General features: G+C 48.3%; 1 protein-coding gene across 4 annotated transcripts in view; it reads left to right on the top strand.

Annotated features, from left to right (window-relative positions):
* The window catches only part of Amotl1 (angiomotin like 1), a 117,418-nt gene that overhangs the window by 60,686 nt on the left and 39,124 nt on the right, over nucleotides 1–17,608 (top strand). For all 4 annotated transcript variants that reach the window (XM_050120603.1, XM_050120604.1, XM_050120606.1 and 1 more), the window contains one exon: nucleotides 15,234–15,383. In XM_050120603.1, coding sequence (XP_049976560.1) covers nucleotides 15,234–15,383 — 150 coding nt within the window. The remainder of the gene's footprint in view (nucleotides 1–15,233; nucleotides 15,384–17,608) is intronic.

Here is a 17,608-nt window from a genome sequence, read left to right on the forward strand (position 1 = left end):
TCCCAGACTCAGGGCGGAACTCCCAGCCTATCAAGGGGCTCAACATCAGGATTGTTTGTCTGTTTTATTTTTCCCCTTTTCTTTTTAGGAGGAAGTAGGCATTGGGAACACGACCCTGTCAAGTCCCTGGGTGCAGCTTTCAAATGTTGTCCTGTTTGTGTTTGGGGTCTCGCTGGCAGCGCTGCAGCTCTGTTTCCACCACTGCTGTCGGAAGTGGAGGAAATGTTAGTAGAGTCCTCAGCCTCCACTCTCCATCTGAAGTGATTGTGCCTTCCCAGCAGGTTGCAAGTATAGTAGTGAGGTCTAGGTTACCCTGTCTCCTCTGTGGTGACCCTTACATGGTCATGGGACCCTAGCAGAACCAAGATGACATGAGTGTAATCCTCAGAGCCCAAACCGGGCTCTTCAGGTTTTAAGCACACACGTTTGCTGAGTGTGCACCTCCACGCACTGTGAGTCCAGCTCCATGGTCAAGATGCAGAGCAATTCCTACTCTTGGGGCTTTTCCTTGCTCCCCCATTATGGTGACACCCACTCTTTCCTTCTTCCCCTCCGTCCCTGAATTGCAGTGATACCTCACCTAGTCATAACTCTCTACAATTCTGTTGTATTATGTTTTATGTAAGCAACATGGAACACTTGAGATTGGCTCCTTCGTCTGTGCTGTTTCATGAGATCCACTCAGAGTTTTGCTTGTATCCATGATCGGTTCATTTTCATTGCTGAGTAGTACTCCAAGGGCTGCATATGGTTTGGCCACTCATCTGTGAAAGACACCTGGGTTGCTTTCAGTGTTTATTACCAAAGAGGTTTCTGTGGATGTTCACAAACAGGGGTGTGTGTGGACATATTTTTTCACTATTTCAGATAAATACCCAGGAGGCTAGATTAGATGGTAACTGTGTGCTGTTAATAAAATAATTGCTAAATGCTTCTCCAGAGTAGCAATTTCATTAGATTCCTCCTTGCAGTGTAAACACCCGGCGTTTCTGTATCCTGACCAGCATCTGATAGCACTGATTTCTATGTTAGTTGTCCCAATGGGTGTTTTAATGGGTGCTGTAAGCTCATTGTGGTTTAAGTTTGTTCTTCCCTAAGGCCCACAGGCCTGCGCATGCTCTCTGCAAGTGCTCTGTCTGCATGCTCTGTTTGGAGGAGAAGTCTATTACTTCACTGCCCTAACTGGGTGGTTTATTTTATCCCGGGCTCTGAGCGTCCTCGGTGTGCAGGGTTGTGGCATGCATCTTCTTCCTACAGTGGGCTACTGTCCTTTACTCTCTTTCTGGAACCATTTTGAAAAGCTAAGTCTGTAATTTTGGTAAAGTCCAATTAACTGATTTTTTTTTTTGTCTTTATACATGGTGCTTTTGGTGTTTATTCCTCCTAAGAATGTCTTGCCTAGCCCTGTGTCCCAAAGCCTGTCTTCCTATGCTTGCTTCTACAGTGTTTACATTTTATGTTTAAATTGTAAATTATGTCTTCTAGCATCTGTGAGTCTTAGTGTTGACCTTTATTCATTTTTGCATTTTTTAGGAAAGAATTTACTTATTATGTATGTATATATGTGAGTGTATGTGTGTGTGTGAGAGTGTGTATGTGTGTGTATGTGTGGGTGTGTGTGCGCACGCGTGTGAGTGTGCACGTGGAGGTCAGAGGGCAACCTGTGGGAGTTGGTTCGCCCCTTTACCATGTGTGTTCTGGGGATCGAACTCAGTTTGTCAGCATTGGCAGCAAACACTCTTACACCCTGAGCCCCATTTTTAGTAACTAAGCATGAAATTGTGGTTTTTGTCCTGGCTTTCACACACTTTGTTTTGTTGGCCCTCCCCCGCACACTTGCCTCCCATCCACTCCTTCTCCAGAAAAGCTCCATGTCATCCCCATTGCAGTCTTTCTTCCCTTCCCACTTCCGTAAGGACCCCTCCTCCTTGGAGGTCCTCTTCTGGTTTCATGACAGGAACCACGCACGTGTGAAGGCTGCAGTATGGGATCTGGTCTCCAGTGCACAGCAATCTCTATGCCCAGTCCCAGGTGCACGAGTCCCATGCACCAGGGCCTGCTGGTGGAGAATTGTTTTAAACAGCACATGAAGCAATGGCTTAGAACACAGGTGGAAAGCTTAGTGCTTATAATTCAGCAACACAAAGACTGTCAAAAGGCTGGCTGGATTGAGTTAGGATGCATTTAAAAACAAGAAAAGATTAAGAACAGTCTTGACCTCCACAGCCTCCTCACTGTGTGCCCACCGAAGCCTCCGAGGTGGAGTGGGATGAGGGATGAAGCCAGATCCCTTGTCTCAGAGTTGCATGAGAGCTAAACGAAATAAGACATAGGTCGAACTCAGCACAGTGCAGACACATTGGAGGCCTGTGGTAGGCATATGCTACCGTTGTTATTAAACCAGCCGGAAGGCTGATGAGGTGGCTCACTGGGTGAGGACACTACCACCCTGCCTGATGACCCGAGCTCAATCCTGGGGCCACACATGAAGGGAAAGGAGGGAACGAGTTCCCTAAAGTTGTCCTTTGACCTCCACACAAACTTGGCGGCATGTGCCTCCCCTCCCCACAAATAAAATAAATGCAATAATAAATTTACAGAAATGGTAGGAAAGCTAACTTCTTCACAATGCGTGTTCTCATATCTGACAGAAGTTCCCCCTTTTTCAGCTTGGGGCACTCCTCCAAGCATCACTTACAACTGATCTGTGTATTGGAAGCAGGGGCGCTGTATTCACAGTCTAGTTCGACTGTAGCACAGGCCTTTTCCTCTGTTAAGACAATGAGGGAGTAGAGAAAGATATCCTTTCTGTGCTGACCTCAGCAGGTGGCAGGATGTGTGGCCGGGCAGCGACATGAACCTCCCGATCCGACCCGCAGCTGTGCTTCCCTTTCCTCTGTGACCTCCTTATTCTGTTTCCAGAGGGGAAATGGGCAGTAATTGTCACCCTGAGGGTGGTAGCGGAGTCCAGTGGAAGCCTCTGAAGTTGTTCTGCCTCAGTAGGTCACAGAAAGGCCTAGGACTTTGTGCTCTAGGATCACAGAGCAGGGCCCTTTACTTTGGGCCTGGCCTGAAGCGCCCTCTTTGGGATGGAGTTTGTCTGTTTGAAGGGGTACACTCGGAAGGGGCTGGTTTCTGAGGTGAGTGGTGGGTGTTGCTGTATTTTCTCCTCTGTGCTCTCAGGTCATATGCTGTCCCACACCCTTTCCCTGCCCCCACCTGTCTCGTGTAACTCAGAGGACGTGCCAGGTCTGGGTCTATGCCACTGGAGACAGGTCATATTGCCTGAGAAAAGTCAGTTGGCTTCTGTAAAATAAATGGATTTGCTAAATATTTATATTCTAAAGTTAATGTGGAGTTTAAGTGGGATAACAAGTATGAAAGTTCTGTGATGGTGGTGAACACCATTAATCCCAGCACTTGGGAGGCAGAGGCAGAGGCAGAGGTAGGCAGATCTCTGTGAGTTTGAGGCCAGCCTTGCATCCTCAAGCTGGAGTTGCAGGGGTTGTAAACGTGCTGACGTGGGTGCTGAGAACTGAACTCGGGTTCTCTAGAAAAGCAGAGAGTGCTCCTAACTGTTCAGCCATCTCTCCCGCTCCTTTTAAAGAATGGCCTGGTGCACCCTGGATATGTCTTTGCACTTGGAGTGGCTGTCTCTCCAGATGCTAAGAAGGCAACCAATCACCTCTGTGCATGCCGCAGACCACTCGATTATGGTTGCATAGACTCATGGGAAAGGTTCTGGCAGGGAGTGAGCAGTTGACTGGGGTGTTTTGGGGCTTCTAAACCAAGATGTTGTGGAGGCACGGTGACAGATGGCTAGAGCAGCCAGAGATGGCATGGAGTGGGTAGACGCTCCGTTTCCTCACAGCGCAGAAACAGGATTCCATGTGGTTTTCCCCGTCAGTTTAGGAAAATGAGATCTGTACCGTATCTGTTTATCATTTTTCTCTGTTAAAGACGTAGACCTCCAGCCTTCATGGACACCTCCAGCCCCCTTAAGCCAATGGCTACTTAAATCAGTGAGAAGCAGAAGTCCAGGTCTTCTACTCTGCTGGTCACAATCCAGGCTACGACAATTCTCTCTACTGTTACAGGAATTTCTGCCCAGTGCTGGTTCACAGTGAGGTTGGCTGCCTGGTGACAGACAGAAGGATATTCATGAAGGGAAGGCTGAGCTCCCTCTTGGAAGTCAGTGGTGGCCAGGTGGAAGAGCATTTCGAGGGTGACTGCTGTCTGTAGGTGCCTCCCCAGGCCACTGCTTTCTTCATTTGGAAGGCAGATCAGCACGGTATCCGATGTGCTAGGCTCTTACCAAAAGGTCTCTTCTGTTTCTAGGGATGCTCAGCTCATGGATTCTCCCATGGCTGCTGCTAGAGACGAACAAACAGAAGGGCTGGGTAGAATTGGCACGGAGGTCCTCCTAAGCAACGCTGACAAAGCCAGCTTGGCCACCCCACCTTGGTCAGTCTCACTGTTGAACCAGCTTTGGTCATGCAGAGTCGGGGGCTAGCCCAGTTCCTCTCTGCATTGTTTGGGCTTGCTCACATCCTTCTCACAGTGTCATGCTAACTGTGATGTTCTTTGAAAGTGTTCTGTAGGCTGTCAAGTTCCTCTTCTTGCTAACCGCTTATCCCCAGGTCTTTGCAGATGACCCCTGAAATGAGACACTCTTTACACACTTTCTCTCGCTTTGCTAGCCAGTCTCCCTGGCTCTTTACAGACTTTCTCTCCCTCTGCTAGCCTGTCTCCCTGGCTCTTGTTTGCTGCAGGCACCGAGTGACAGGCCTTCAGGGCTGTGGTGCTCTTTCTCTGTTTCTTCCTCTCTTCCTGCATCATCCCAGAGCAGACCCAGGATGACAAGGATGGTAGACAGCTTGTTTTACAGGCTTGTTTTGCCACCTCCTGCTCGGCTGCTGCTGTCCCTCTACCGTTAGGGCAGCCTTGGGTCCTGTGGCTCAGGAATGGGGGCAGGAAGGCAGGTGAGAGGTAAGGCTCTTCCTTCTTGAAAGGCTTTGGAACTGTGGTTCCTGCTATCCAGTCTTTTCCATCTGGGAGCTTTGTGGAAGGGGTACTTCTCTGGTAAGTTCTGTTTCCCTGGGAATGCCCCTCCTCCCTTGAGTATCTCTGATACTGTTTCCCTGGGTACGCCCCCACCCCCCCAGCCCCAAGTAGCTCTGATATTATTTTCATTGCTCATTCTGGAGATGCAGGGGAAAGTTGAAAAATTTAAAGACAGACATACTGGGAATGACTTTTGTAGCACTATGGGGAATTATGGGCACTGGAGAATTAAGGATAGACAGTCCAGGGCTGTGCTGTTTCAGAATTACATAAATAGATTTACACATGACCCTTGGAAGTATAGAGCAGGAAGCTAAGAATACGTCTGAATGCTCTACTCTAAAATACATATTTTCTTAGTTCTGAGTTAAAAAATGAGATTTCCCAAAATTGTGAAGCTTCTTACATTTTTCTCCAAAGTAAATTCTAGGAGCTTGGAGGGGAAATGGAATAAACACACACATTTATATCCTGGTGCCATTTACTCAGTGACTTACATCATTTTGTTAGCTCAGGAGCACAAAGCAGGGGTTTTATTAAGGCTGGTTATAAAATGAACAGGTTTGCAGTGCTGAGGTGGTTGGTGTTGCCCTCCACCCGTTTTCAGTCTCTCACTGAATGGGAATGGACTGGAATGGCTGGCCAATGGGCTCTCCTCCTTCCCAGCAGGGATCGCAGCCCTCCCCCCACCCCACCATACCCCCCTGGGTCACATTTTATGTGGATGGTGGGGACGTGAGCTCTGGTCCTTACTGACTGAGCCCTCTCTGCAGCCCAAGGTCAGTGGGTTTTTTGTTGCAAGCCTGTTAGGAGTATCTTCAGCTTTATTTTATGGAGGTGGCATCTGCTGGGCAGCACTGAGCTGATTTCTGATTTCCTGTTTTTAGACAAATTAAGCAAAAAGACTACAGAAGTTGGAATGTGAAATGCCCCCTCAGGGGTTTTTGAGACTTGGTCCCGAGCTGGTATAGATGTTTTGAAAGGGCCTAGAACATGAAAGGGCTGGGAACACTTAGGAGGTGGAGCCTCCCTAAAGGAAGCACATCGCTGGAAGTGGGCCTTGAGGTGTCATAGCCCCGGAAATGGTACTTGAGATGTCATAGCCCTGGAAGGGGACCTTGAAATGTCATAGCCCCAGAAGTGGGCCTTGAGGTGTCATAACCCTGGAAGGGGACCTTGAGGTCTCATAGCCCCGGAAGTGGGCCTTGAAATGTCATAGCCCGAAAGTGGGCCTTGAGGCACTATTGAATGAGTGCATCGACTATTAACAGCAAATCTGAGGTAGAGACTCGGGTGGACAGCTTGCGTAGGAGGGCACTGAGATGATTTCTGTGAACTACCAACATGACACAACCTAGAATCACAATGAAGAATTATTGGGACAAGGTTGCCTGTGGGACACTGTCTCGGTTGTTGACTGACGCAGCCCACTCTGGGTGGCCCCATCCCTTAAGCCGGGTCCTGCCCTCTTTAATAGTGAAGAAAGCTAAGTGCTCAGCCAGCAGACGGCATTGGTGTGTTTGTTGTCCCATGCTCTTGACTCTAAATATGGTGTGACCATCGGCCTCAGGTTCTGCTGCTGTGACTTCTCTTCATTATGGGCTGTAACTGAGAACTCTAATCCAATAAATCCCTTCCTCCTCCAAGATGTTTGTTGTAGGAATATTTTTATCATAGCAATAGAAACAAAACAAGAACAGGTACTACAGACATAGTATCTTCTCGATGTTTAAGGTCTGTCCGTACCAAATCCCAGATGAATACCAGCTATATGTTCTCTGCTCCCATGGAACCTATATTTTTTATGTTTATATACTTGTGTGTGCATGTATGTAGATTGACATTCATACATACGTATGTGTGTGCATGTTGAGACCGAAAGCCAGCTGTCAGATGATGTCATTAGTCATTCTCCACTTATTATTTATTTGTATTTTCTCTGCCACCAGGGATTGAACTGAGGACTTCATGTATGCTGGCCAGGTGTTCTCCACTGAGCTATAGCACCCAGTTTTCTTTACATATGTTTTGAGACAAGGTTTCTCACTGAACCCGGAGCTATCAGAAGAGTTAGGCTAGTGTCCTTGGCCAGAGCCCTTGGCGGCTTCCCGTAGCCTGTCCATCACTGACAGTGTATGTGTGCACTACTGCACGTATGTGCATGACTGCCTGGTACCTTCATGCTTGCATGGCAAGTATTTTACTGAGTAGGCCATCTCTGCAGCCACCGGAACTGATTTTCTAACAGGAATTTAGTGTAGGAAGATACTAGAAAAACAGACTGAGCTGTCTCCCCAGCCCAGTTTTTGTATCTTGTTTCTCATCTTGGCTAGACCATTGCAGGACTTACTGTTTGGGGGCTGAAAGTTAATTGTCACCAGTGTTGTGATGCTAGAAACTGTTTTCAGCATTACACACTTAGTTTCCCCTATGTTGTCAGGGAAAGGGCCTGAGTCCCCTCCTCAGGGGTTGCAGAGTACAGATTTGCCCTTGGCCTTTCTCCCAGTAGGCCACTTGTGAATAGAAAACTATAAAGGTTCAGGAGAGGGTTGTTTGTTTGTTTCCAGCGCAGAAGGTCGATCTGTGCCACCCCTCCTGGCGCCTTTGCTATCGCCAAGCTGTGAGGGGCTGTGAACATTAGAGCCTGGCTTCTAATGCCTCTGCATACCCCTGGGCTCTGGGCTTGTGTGACACAGTGGCCACGTAATTTGGGGACTTGGAGGAGTCTTTGGAGGATGCCAGATATTCCTTTATTTTGGTTTTTGCCAGCAGGACTACAGAGGCATGGTTTCAGGGAAATGGTCAATGTAGCCTTTCCTCCTAGTCCCAAGTGCACGGAGAAGCGAAAGTAGTTTCAGTGTGGATTGTTAGGTAGCTGAAGACTCTGACCTCAGTGCGGCCCGAAAGTCTTGGATCTGCTGAGCTTACAGACTTCACTAACTTATCATCTTTGTATGAGTTCACATGGGTGTGTATGCAGGTGCACATGCGTGCATGCGTGGTTGTGTTTGTAGAGACCATGACCATGGATTGACATAGAATGCTCTCATCAACAGCTCTTCATTGTACTTTTTGAGGCGGGGTCTCTCACTGAATATGGGGGCATGAATTGTCAGGCTGTCTGTTCATCAGGAGCTCCAGGGATCTGCCTGCTTCTTCCCCAGTGCTGGGGTTTATATGGATCACCACATCCGGTTCTTCACCTGGAGGCTGGTATCCTAACTAAGGTCCTCACATGTGTGTGGCCGGCATTCACCTCACCGAACCTTGTGAACATGAATTTTGCTGTTAAATTTCTCTATTTTCATAAAATAGATAACTTTGTCTGAGCACCCACTCTGCATGGGAACACTGCATAGCCCATGTCTCAGTTGGTGGACACACCGGCCTAAGTAGCAGCTGTGATTACCCGCCATAAGGTAAAATCTTATGTCTGATCCTTCTAGTCAGCCAATGAAGGGACTGTGACTCCAAGCAAATCTCCAAAACAAAGCCCAAAGCATGCGTAGTCTTGGCTGTTTCCTCCTGTCTTCATCTTGTCTGTATGTGGCAAGGTCGTTCTCAGTCTCTTCAGTCACTCCGTCTTAGTGTCCTTCCCCCTTGTCTGTCCTGGCTTCCTGTTGGATGAGTCACCAATCCGAGTGTGTCATGAAGCCCCTCCTCCACCCTGTGAGGTCACATTTCTGCCCACGAGCCTTCCCACAGGGCTGTCCTGAATCACAGGGTTCCCCTCCTCTGACAGAGTTCTGCTGTCCGTCCTCTGTCTGCTTCCCCAGGGTTCACCTGGAGGTGCAAGGCCTCCCCCTTTGCCTGGACTGGGAGGTAACTCACTTCTAATTAGAACCTGTTTTTAGCATGTTCATCTTAAAATCCTCTTCCGTTTCACCTCTTGCAGACATATTTCCTAGTGTGTGATACAGAACAGTGGTTCTCCAGGAGTTCTCTGTGGAAGCGGGGAGATTCCTGCGTCTAAGCACCCTGCCCTAGCAATCCTGCCCACGTGTGCATTTTTCTGCATGTCGACATTTGTCCTGGCACAGAAGCAAAGCATTAGTGACGCTGCAGGGGTCAGCATGCCACACTTGACTGTGTCAGTGGTTGGTTTATTCTGCACACACAATAGAAAATGAAATTTAAAGGCCTTTTTCCTTTAATAACAATCTAGTTGAAGCAATACAAATGATTTTTGTAGTCAGATCTCAAATTTGAGTACCATTTAGAGTCCCACGTCCAGGAAAAACTGCCTCTGCCGGAAGTGGAGCAAAGTACCCGAGATGAGGGGCATTTAATGAGCTGCTTTCAAAGGGAAAATTCTTTTTTAAATCCAATATGCATTTATTGTATGTGCATAAGTGTATGTCAGCATGTGTACCATGTGTGTGCAGTACCCACAGAAGCCAGGAGAGGGCGTTCAGTCATCTGGAGCTGGAATTGCAGACACTTGTGAGCCACCAGGTAGGTGCTGAGAATTAAACCCAGGTCCTCTGCAAGAGCAGCACATGCTCTTAACCACTGAGCCATCTCTCCAGCCTGGAAAGTTGCTCCCAGTAGCAGGCTGCAGTAATAGCCTCCCAGTTCTGTGTGCTGTGAAAATAATGCCCTAGTACTATGAGAACACACCGCAGATGCTCAGAGTAGGGTCTGCTGCTGCAGCGTCCCCTTCTCTCTGACCTCAGACAAGCTGCCCTAGAGACACTTTGGTGTGACTCAGTCCCGTGCTCTGTGTTTCCCTTTGTCATCAGGGCTCTGTATGACAGACGTCTGCCTGTGCACCGTGGTGACTCCTGGAGCTCCAAAGCCTCACGCTTTGTCAGACACGGGTTCTCCAGCAGATGTGGGCAGCTGTGCGCGTTGTTCTCTGGAAGCAGATCTGGTGTCTTCAGGGCACCGGCTGGCTTGCTTACTCCTTTGTTTACAGGTCCCACCGTGCTGTTCTTGAACATGTGCAGCAGTCTGGCTCACACCGATGAGGACTCAGAGACATTTCCAAGTAAACACAGCCAAGTTAAACTTTAGACAAGTGTAAAGATATTTGTCACACATTTCACTTGAGGGAGTCTAATTACAGGCAGCAGAGTATTGGTCTCACGTGTTTTCTGGAGCAGGCAGCTTGGTCCATGGAATGGGGTTCAAGTTTGATGTGGTCCTGGGAGATCATCGTGTAAGGGGCTGAGAATGTTGAAAGCTGCATTCATTACTTCCTACACTAAAGCCTGTGTTTTCAATCATGATTTTTTAGGGACAAATGTAGCGAGCTGCATGGAATCACACCTGATGGAGATGTATAATCAACTCCTGAGATGGCTAAAGTCTGACTTATGCCTGATCACGCAATGATCATCAGCTGCTTGCATATGCGTGGGTCTATGGGCAGTGCCCACCTGGCAATCCGGGATTGGCAGCCCATGCTTACTTAAGGGCTGGGAGAGGTTTGCCCGAAGAGAGAGGAGAGAGAGGAAGGAGCGAGGAGAGACAGAGGAGAGAGGGGAAGAGAGAGAGAGGGGAAGAGAGAGAGATGCAATTGTAAAAGGTCCTGGAATAAACTGCAGTGAGAAGAGCTCCAGTGGTCACATCTTCCTTGCGGGACGAGGTGGGACGCGACAGACAAAGAGTGGGAAAACCCTATTCCTTGTACATTTCCTCTTAGGAAAGTATGTATTGTGAGCAGGTTGTATGTTATGCACAGGTGTGTTGTTCACAGGTATGTGTTTGTGCACAGATACATGTTTTGAGCAGGTATGTTGTAGTCAGGTGTGTATTGTGCACATGAGTGTTGTGAGCAGATATATTGTGTGCAGGTCTATGTTGTACACAGGTTGTGTATAAGTGTGTTGTGCAAGGTGTGTATTGTTTTCAGGTGTGTTGTGCAAGGGTCTATGTTGTGAGCAGGCGTGTTGTGAGCATGTGTGTGTTATGCGGAGATATGTATTGTTTTCAGGTGTGTGTTGTGAGCAGGTGTGTTGTGAGCATGTGTATTGTGTACATGTGTGTGTGTTGTGCGCAGGTGTGTATTGTTTGCAGGTGTATGTTGTGAACACATGTGTTGTGAGCATGTGTGTTGTGTGCATGTGTGAGTTGTGTGCAGGTATGTATTGTTTGCAGGTGTGTTATGCTCAGGTGTGTATTGTTTGCAGGTGTGTGTTGTGTCAGGTGTGTAAGATGAGAAGGTTGCCTTTACAAGTCTCATCTTGTCACAGGTGCCTATCGTATGAGTTGGCTCATCCCTTGTTTTCCAGCTGTGTTCTTGGGCTTTCCGGTTCCCTTTCAGCCCGTGTGTCCAGGCAGCATCTCCTTGAGTGGGGTATTCCATGCCTCAGGAAAGCCTGAACCAGGTGCCAGGTTGTTGGGTTCAGCTGTGAGCGTTTGGCACACTCGGCAAATTCCTTAGCCCTGCAGACAGTAAGGTAGAAGCTGCAGAGTTGGTTGTGGTGGTTGAAAACTCTCTCGTAAAGTTAGAGGAGGCGAGATGAGCTGGCGGTGAAGCAGTTGTGCATGGGAAGTTTTGATGGTATGTAGCAGGAAGTTTGACATGTTGGTGACATCTGGAGTTGTCTTGCTGTCAGTGGCGTCTTTGAGGAATGGGCCTGTGGCCTGCCATCTCTAGAGCACCAGTATTAGCTGCAGAGGGGACAGAAAGCACCCCTGCATTTTAGGGAGCTGAGGGTGCAAGGAATTATCTGGGACACTCCAAGGCTACTCTTAGAGGGATCGGTAGTACTTTATTTCAGCTGTATGGTGCTGAGAGTGTCCCAGAGAACCCTGCTTACTCTCTGTGAGGTCAGAGAACATGCCTAACTGTGTGCTACTGACAGAAATCCACAAGTCTTGGCCATCTCACAAGGGCGATAGCAGCACCTACCTTAAACAACTCTATTTCCCAGTCCTGGGCTGTGGAGTTAAGTGGTAAGTTTTGTGTCCTCCAAGTCTAGACCGCTGTGGTGGCTGATGGAGGTGTGCACAGGGGAGGGGAGTGGGGTGTGCAGGGGGGAGGCACTCCAGAGGAGGTAAACTTACGTAAAAGTTTACTGAGAATTTAAAGCAGTTGAAGGGAGTGTGTGAAGTCAGGGGTAGTACTGGGAGGATGAAGGGGACATGTTCACAGGATACATGGATGCTGAGGGACAGCCAGAGGAGGAGCCTAATGATTGACAGCCCTGGAAACCAAACAAAGTCTGACCTCAGAGTGATCAACCAGAAGGTTATATACAAAAGTAGTAATACATGGATAGGAACTTAATAAGGACAGGGAAGTCTTAGTGTTCCCTTCCGCAGACAGGAGTTCCCTCCTGCACTTATGTTTCCTGGCCGCCCAGACCCAGATAATCACACAGAAACTATATTAATTACAATATTGTTTGGCCAACAACTTAGGCATATTCCTAACCAGCTTTTATATCTTAAATTAACCCACTTCTATTAATCTGTGTAATGCCACTAGGCTGTGGCTTACCGGCAAGATTCTGGCGTCTTTCTCCTTTGGCAGCTATATGGCATCTCTTTGACTCTGCCTACTCTCTCTCTATATCTGTTCAGATTTCCTGCCTGGCTTTACTCTGCTAAGCCATTGGCCAAAAGAGTTTTATTCATCAACCAATAAAAGCAACACATATAGAGAAGGTCATCCACATCACTCTCCCCCTCTTCCGTGTGTCTGTATGTGTGTATCTGTATGTGTGTGTCTGTGTGTGTGTCTGTATGTGTCTGTATCTGTGTGTGTATCTGTGTGTGTCTGTGTGTGTGTATCTGTATGTGTTTGTGTCTGTCTGTGTGTCTGTATGTGTGTGTCTGTGTATCTATATGTGTATGTGTCTGTGTATGTCTGTGTTAGGTGACAGTAGCGTGACTGGTGCTCAAGGAGCCATCTGAGTCTGCTCAGTTGGCATGGTGATAGATGCTGGATCTACCTCTGAGGAGTCCATCATGGAACGGAGTTGAGATGCTGCTTGTAGTCCCCTGCCCTGCCTCTTTCCCCACTTAAGAAGATGGTTTCATTTTAACCCTAATTTATTTTTTTTCAACACTGAGATTCGTTATCATCTCTACTGTTAGTGAAAGAAAAAGTCTTGGTCAGGTCGCATCACCAGAAGGCCTGGAAGACAGGTACAAAGAAAAGGACAGTCTAGAACTGTGGAGGGACATATATTTCCAGTGCCACCGAAGCTATACAGAAGCACCTGAGCTCTGGAAGGGTGTGGCAGCAGGATTCTGTGGCTTGTGGGATTTGTTAGGCAAAGGAATGGCTCTTGGTGAAATGGGTCTTGTTGGTGTGGGGAGCATTAAACGCCACAGAACTTCAGAGCATCAGCCTTTGCTGCCTTTCTTCCAGTCGGGAGCACAGGGAGCTTCATGGGCCTCCCTAGCCCCCCTCCCCAGAAACCCGGTGTCCCTTTCCAGTGCTTTGTCCCTGTCTCCAAAACCCTCAGCAGAGTGTCTGGGGTACAAGAAGGTAGGTAACTCTAAGCCACCCCCTTAGACCAGGGGCCTTGTCCTTCTGATGCCCTTCCACACAGCCACGTTGTACACACACTGCTGATCCAGCAGTCATGAGAGGCCCTTGCTCTCCCTACTCTGGCAGGGATGTCGGTCCCGGGGTCTGAGCCAGGCTACAGGGGCCTTCTGGGTGGTAGTGGCGTCTGGAAGGCTTTTGTGGCTTCTTGCAGCTCCTGCTCCCCGTAAGGAAGTGCCAGCAAAGAAAACAGCATTCTGCTCAGGCTGTGCATCTGCTTCCAGGTTCTCGCTGCAATATTCTTGGTCTGGCAGTCTGCTTAAGCAAACAGAATGGATTTTTTACTAGCGACGTCCCCTGTGCAAGACAGTGAACTGAAATGGACAAGAAGGACAGGGATACATGTGACGGAACCCCAAGACCTTGTAGACACTTACTGCCTGACTTTCCCTGATGCTATGTTGACTCTGGTTTCTAGGGGGGTGCCAGTGCTGGGGCAACCCCATTTTCTCTAGCTGTTCATCTGCAGGGCCTGTTCTCTAATCTGTGGGCCCTCCTGCCTTTCGTCTGCACCCAGAATCCTGGCAACTGTGAGAATGTTAGTGAATGTATGAGCCCAAGTGTATGTGAAAGGCATCTTTGAGTGACTGCAGACATGTAGTCACAGCTGGACGCAGCATCCTTGGGTGTGTGTGTGTGTGTGTGTGTGTATGTGTGTCAGAGGATGTAGATTCTGGGGATCAAACTCAGGTCCTCTGGTTTTGGCCCTTGATGTCATGAGTCACTAGTAGCTCTGGTTTTGTGCAAAACTTAGGAGAAATTTCAGATGCCTGGTTTAAAACCATGGCTGAAATTTTCTTTCCAAAATGGAATTTTCTTTTAGGCAAGCAGGAAGGGATTTTAATAAGAAATAATAACATGAATTTCCCAGAGGAAGATGGGGGAAAATCGCAGAGCTTTGATTTTGGGGTCCACACAGAGGTATCAGAGCAGGAAGGGAAAGTGGCCTGATCTGCCAGAGTCTCACAACTGGCAAGTGTGTTGTCAGGATCCCTGAAGTGGAATCTCAGGTTTGGTAGCTGTGGGTCCAAGTACAGCATTGAGTTTAACTGAACATGTGCGCGTGCGTGTGTGCGTGCCCGCCTGTGTGTGTGTGTGTGTGTGTGTGTGTGTGTGCGCGCGCGCTCGCGCGCGCGAGTATAACACATAAAGGAGCTGAATGGTCATTGCTTGGCTGAGGCCCAGGTCTAAGCCCCTGGGTCTACTGGAACGTGAGACTGAGACTTCATAAGGAACCAGGGCACACTGTGTCTCAGCCTGGGACATTCTCCTGCTGACACATGGCCTGGCAGAGTGGCCATCTCTTCTACCATGTATTTTTGGAGAGACAGCTGTTCTTCTCACCTTTCCTCTTCTGGAATGCTCCACTCCCTCCTTTCTGTCCTCTACCTTGGCCAGTTCAAAGCCCATGTCTCTGCAGTCCCACAGAGGACGGTGGGCACTGCTCCTGGGTGACAGTTTCGTGCCTTCACTCAGCAGGTCATGAGACCCGTGGGTCAGCCTGGTGAGTGGCCGGGTTTGTGACAGTTGTGGGAAGTACCTTTGGAATTTTATGAATGAAACAGGCAGACTCGCTGCCAGTTGCCATGTGGGGGATGTGAGTCACGCAGGAAGGAGGGGCGTGTGGTTGGCACTAACACACACATCATTCTCTCTCTCTCAGCTCCTCCCCGCATCTGCTACAGCCCCAGCAGCCCCGTGCAGATTCTAGAAGAGCCCGCCTACTTCTACCCAGACTTGCAGCTCTATTCGGGGAGGCATGAGGCGTCTACTCTGACAGTGGAGGCAAGCGGAGGCCTGAGGGGGAAAAACGGTAAGTCTGTAGCCGTCGGTTTGTTAGGAGCTTGACGGATCAGAGTTTCTCATTTTCAACTCTTCTGGAATAAGTAACCCCTGTGCCTGTGGCTTCAATTCCCACTCATTTTCAATTTCCACTTACATTGACTCGAGGTCAAGGCAATCTGAAAGTATTAATGGAAAATGCTAGAAGTATTTCCATAAATTCATAAGTCTAAAATACTGTTATGGCAGAATGTTGTCATAACGGATCGATTTTACTATTGGCTATCACTGATAATTTCTTGTTATGCATAATTTGTGTTAATTTTACACACACACACACTCCGGCTTGTGACATTTCCTGAATTTTGGCAGCGTCCGTCCTTGGTTTCAGGATTCCCCTGAGGGTTGGAACACATCCTTGAAGGTGAAGGAGGGGCTACTGTCTTCAGGCCTTTCTTTATTCCCTGGCCTAAAGTCGCCATTCTGAGCTGTCTCATGCTAGATTTCATTCATGTTGTACCACGGTGTTAATAAGCCCATTCGGGGCTTGAAGAATAACTCACTGCTTGTCGCCCGTGCACTAGCTTCTGAGTTGGATCCCAGAATGTAAAGAAGCCGGGCGTAGGGCATGCTTGTCAGCCCGGCTCTGGTGAGCTGGAGAGAGACAGGTCCCTGTGACTCACTGGCCTAGTTATCCATCTCCAGGTCCCAGTGAGAGACTGTGCCAAAAGACCAAGGGGCCTTCTCCCCCACCACAAAGCTCAGAGGCTATGGTGGAAGAGAGGACCGATGTAAGAGCTGGGGAATGGGAGGCGTGCCGGGAAAGGCTGTGGCGTGTTGAACTCACAGCAGCTGTGGGAGCTGCACAGGATCAATCCAGCTGCATCAGCCAGGATCCCTGTGGCAGCACTGAATCCAGTGGGTTACAAAAAGTTAGAAAGTAAAAAGAAAGGAATGAAGAAAGAAAGAAAGAAAGAAAGAAAGAAAGAAAGAAAGAAAGAAAGAGGGAGTGAGGGAAGGAGGGAGGAAGGGAGGAAGGAAGGAAGGAAGGAAGGAAGGAAAGAAGGAAGGAAGGAAGGAAGGAAGGAAGGAAGGAAGGAAGGAAGGAAGGAAGGAAAAGAGAGGACGGTGGGGGCAGGCATGAAGCGAGGGACCTGGGGGAGTAGTAGGTAGGATCAAGATACACCATTTACGTGTATGGAATTTTCAGAGAATGAATAAAGGTTGTTCTGTTAAGAAAAATGAGGAGGGCGGCCCCTGAGAGCAACACGTGCCGTTGCGGCCTCCATGCACACAGGTGCCCTCAAGTCTTTGTACATAGGTTTCAGAACTGCATCATCTATATCCAGTTATTCTCTGCTCCAATTATAAATGTTTTCCCTGCCTGGCCTCAAATCCTTTGCCTCTTTCCCCCTCTTCTCTGCTTTCATTTTCTTGCTTTTGCAAATAAGTCAGAACTTCAAAAGAAGTTCAAAACCTTAGTAAATAAGGGACCCCCTCCCTTTTAAACAGCTTCCTAGGCGGTATCTCTGGGAGATGGAGAGAGGCGAGGCCATCTCAGGAAGGGTCCCAGGGTCCCAACAAATGTGCCCCCTTTCCAGTGGAGAAAGAAGTTAGTAGTTTTCCTGCCTATTGAGACCCCCTCCATTTATTATTCATCCACATAAATAAGTTTTTCTACTGGAATTGTATGTTTATCTTAGTTTTATCTAAACCTTTAAATCTTGCAGATCTGTGACTTTGGGGATAAATGCTCATTCCCTTATTCCCCTAACTCTAACATTTAACGGTGTTCTGGACAGGAGAAGGACACAGTCTCAGGACAATGAGACAGTCAGTGAAACCCACATGGCTGTCTTCCTTTGGGATGTCTGTTGTTACAGTTCTTACTGTTGGGTTTCTTTGCCTGTCTCTGCGAAGCCCTGGCTAGCCTGGAACTGATTGTATAGACCACACTGGTCTCTGTACAGGGAGGGAAATGGCTTGGAGGCAGAGGTCAGAAGCAGGAGGCTTCGGGGGCTGTTTGGAATCTCCCAGCAACTGGTTAGCAGAGTCTGCACCTGGGCGGGGAGTGTGTGAAAGAGCTGGACAGGGAGCGGGGTTGGGACAGAAACTAGGGCTTGTTTCTTCATTCTTAGTTCATCCAATGTGAGATTTCTTTTTTTTTTTTTATCTTTCTAATTTCCTTATTTTTTTAATATAATTTTTTATTGAAAAAAAATTTCCGCCTCCTCCCCGCATCCCATTTCCCTCCCC

The sequence above is a fragment of the Alexandromys fortis genome, unplaced genomic scaffold (assembly GCF_014885135.2).
Source record: "Alexandromys fortis isolate MF-2015 unplaced genomic scaffold, M_Fortis_MF-2015_v1.1 scaffold_171, whole genome shotgun sequence".
Lineage (NCBI taxonomy): Eukaryota > Metazoa > Chordata > Mammalia > Rodentia > Cricetidae > Alexandromys > Alexandromys fortis.